Source organism: Corvus brachyrhynchos, unplaced genomic scaffold (genome assembly GCF_000691975.1).
Source record: "Corvus brachyrhynchos isolate BGI_N302 unplaced genomic scaffold, ASM69197v1 scaffold991, whole genome shotgun sequence".
In the NCBI taxonomy this organism is placed as follows: Eukaryota; Metazoa; Chordata; class Aves; order Passeriformes; family Corvidae; genus Corvus; species Corvus brachyrhynchos.
The window spans coordinates 78,180-79,564 of NW_008236012.1; the positions used below are offsets into that span (position 1 = coordinate 78,180).

The 1,385-nt window shown below is 55.4% G+C and overlaps 1 protein-coding gene across 1 annotated transcript in view; it reads left to right on the forward strand.

The window, feature by feature from the left end:
* The first annotated feature begins 18 nt into the window (after positions 1 to 18).
* Positions 19 to 1,385, forward strand: part of LOC108445969 — a 3,890-nt gene continuing 2,523 nt past the window's right edge. The window contains exons 1-2 of the mRNA XM_017731213.1: positions 19 to 286; positions 353 to 1,379. Coding sequence (XP_017586702.1) covers positions 151 to 286; positions 353 to 1,379 — 1,163 coding nt within the window. The 5' untranslated portion in view covers positions 19 to 150. The remainder of the gene's footprint in view (positions 287 to 352; positions 1,380 to 1,385) is intronic.

Consider the following 1,385-nt stretch of genomic DNA (forward strand, 5'->3'; position numbering starts at 1 on the left):
GCGAATGCACAGTGGGTTCCCGAGTCTGTGGAGGTGCTGGGATCTGCTGGGATCGGCTGGGATCGGCTGGGATCCGCTGGGGTTGTGCCGGGAGCGTCCTGGCGCTCGGTGGGAGCCGGAAATCCCGGTTTGGCCCGGGTTTCTGTGGGGATGGGAGGCCTGGGTTGGCCTGTTATCCCAAGTTATCCAGGGTTGTTATCCCGAATTATCTGGGGTTGTTATCCCGAATTATCTGGGGTTGTTATCCCAAGTTATCCGGGGTTGTTATCCCGAATTATCCAGGGTTGTTATCCCGGGTTGTTATCCTGTATTTTCCCTCCTTGTCCCGGGATGTTATCCCGCATTATCCCAGGTTATCCCAAATTATCCCAGGTTGTTATCCCGTATTTTCCCTCCTTGTCCCGGGTCGTTATCCCAAATTATCCCAGGTTGTTATCCCAGTTTTCCTGGGCTGCTATCCCTGTTATCCCTGGCCATTATCCTGGTTTTCCCCAGCCGTTATCCCCATTATCCCAGGCCATTATCCCAGTTTTCCCTGGGCCATTATCCCCGTTATCCCAGGCCGTTATCCCGGTTTTCCCTGGGCCATTATCCCCATTATCCCAGGCCATTATCCCAGTTTTCCCCGGGCCGTTATCCCAGGCCATTATCCCGGTTTTCCCCGGCCGTTATCCCTCTTATCCATGGCCATTATCCCGGTTTTCCCGGGTTGTTATCCCCATTATCCCAGGCCGTTATCCCAGTTTTCCCTGGCCGTTAACCCTGTTATCCCTGGCCATTATCCCGGTTTTCCCCAGCCGTTATCCCTCTTATCCCAGGCCATTATCCTGGTTTTCCTGCGCTGTTATCCCTGTTATCCCTGGCCATTATCCCGGTTTTCCCCAGCCGTTATCCCTCTTATCCCAGGCCGTTATCCCGGTTTTCCTGGGCTGTTATCCTGGTTTTCCCAGGCTGTTATCCCCATTATCCCAGGCCATTATCCCAGTTTTCCTGGGCCGTTATCCCTATTATCCGTGGCCGTTATCCCGGTTTTCCCGGGCTGTTATCCCCATTATCCCAGGCCATTATCCTGGTTTTCCCTGGCCGTTAACCCTGTTATCCCAGGCTGTTCTCCCTCTTTTACCCAGGCCGTTATCCCGGTTTTCCCTGGGCCGTTATCCCCGTTATCCCAGGCCATTATCCCGGTTTTCCCAGCTGTTCTCCCGCTTTTTCCCAGGCCGTTATCCCAGTTTTCCCCGGGCCGTTATCCCAGGCCGTTATCCCGGTTTTCCCTGGCCGTTATCCCCGTTATCCTGGGCCGTTATCCCGGTTTTTCACGGGTTTCACGGGCGGCGTTTCCCGCTGATTCCCGCTTTCCAGGCACCACCGCCGCGCCCTGCGCCCCG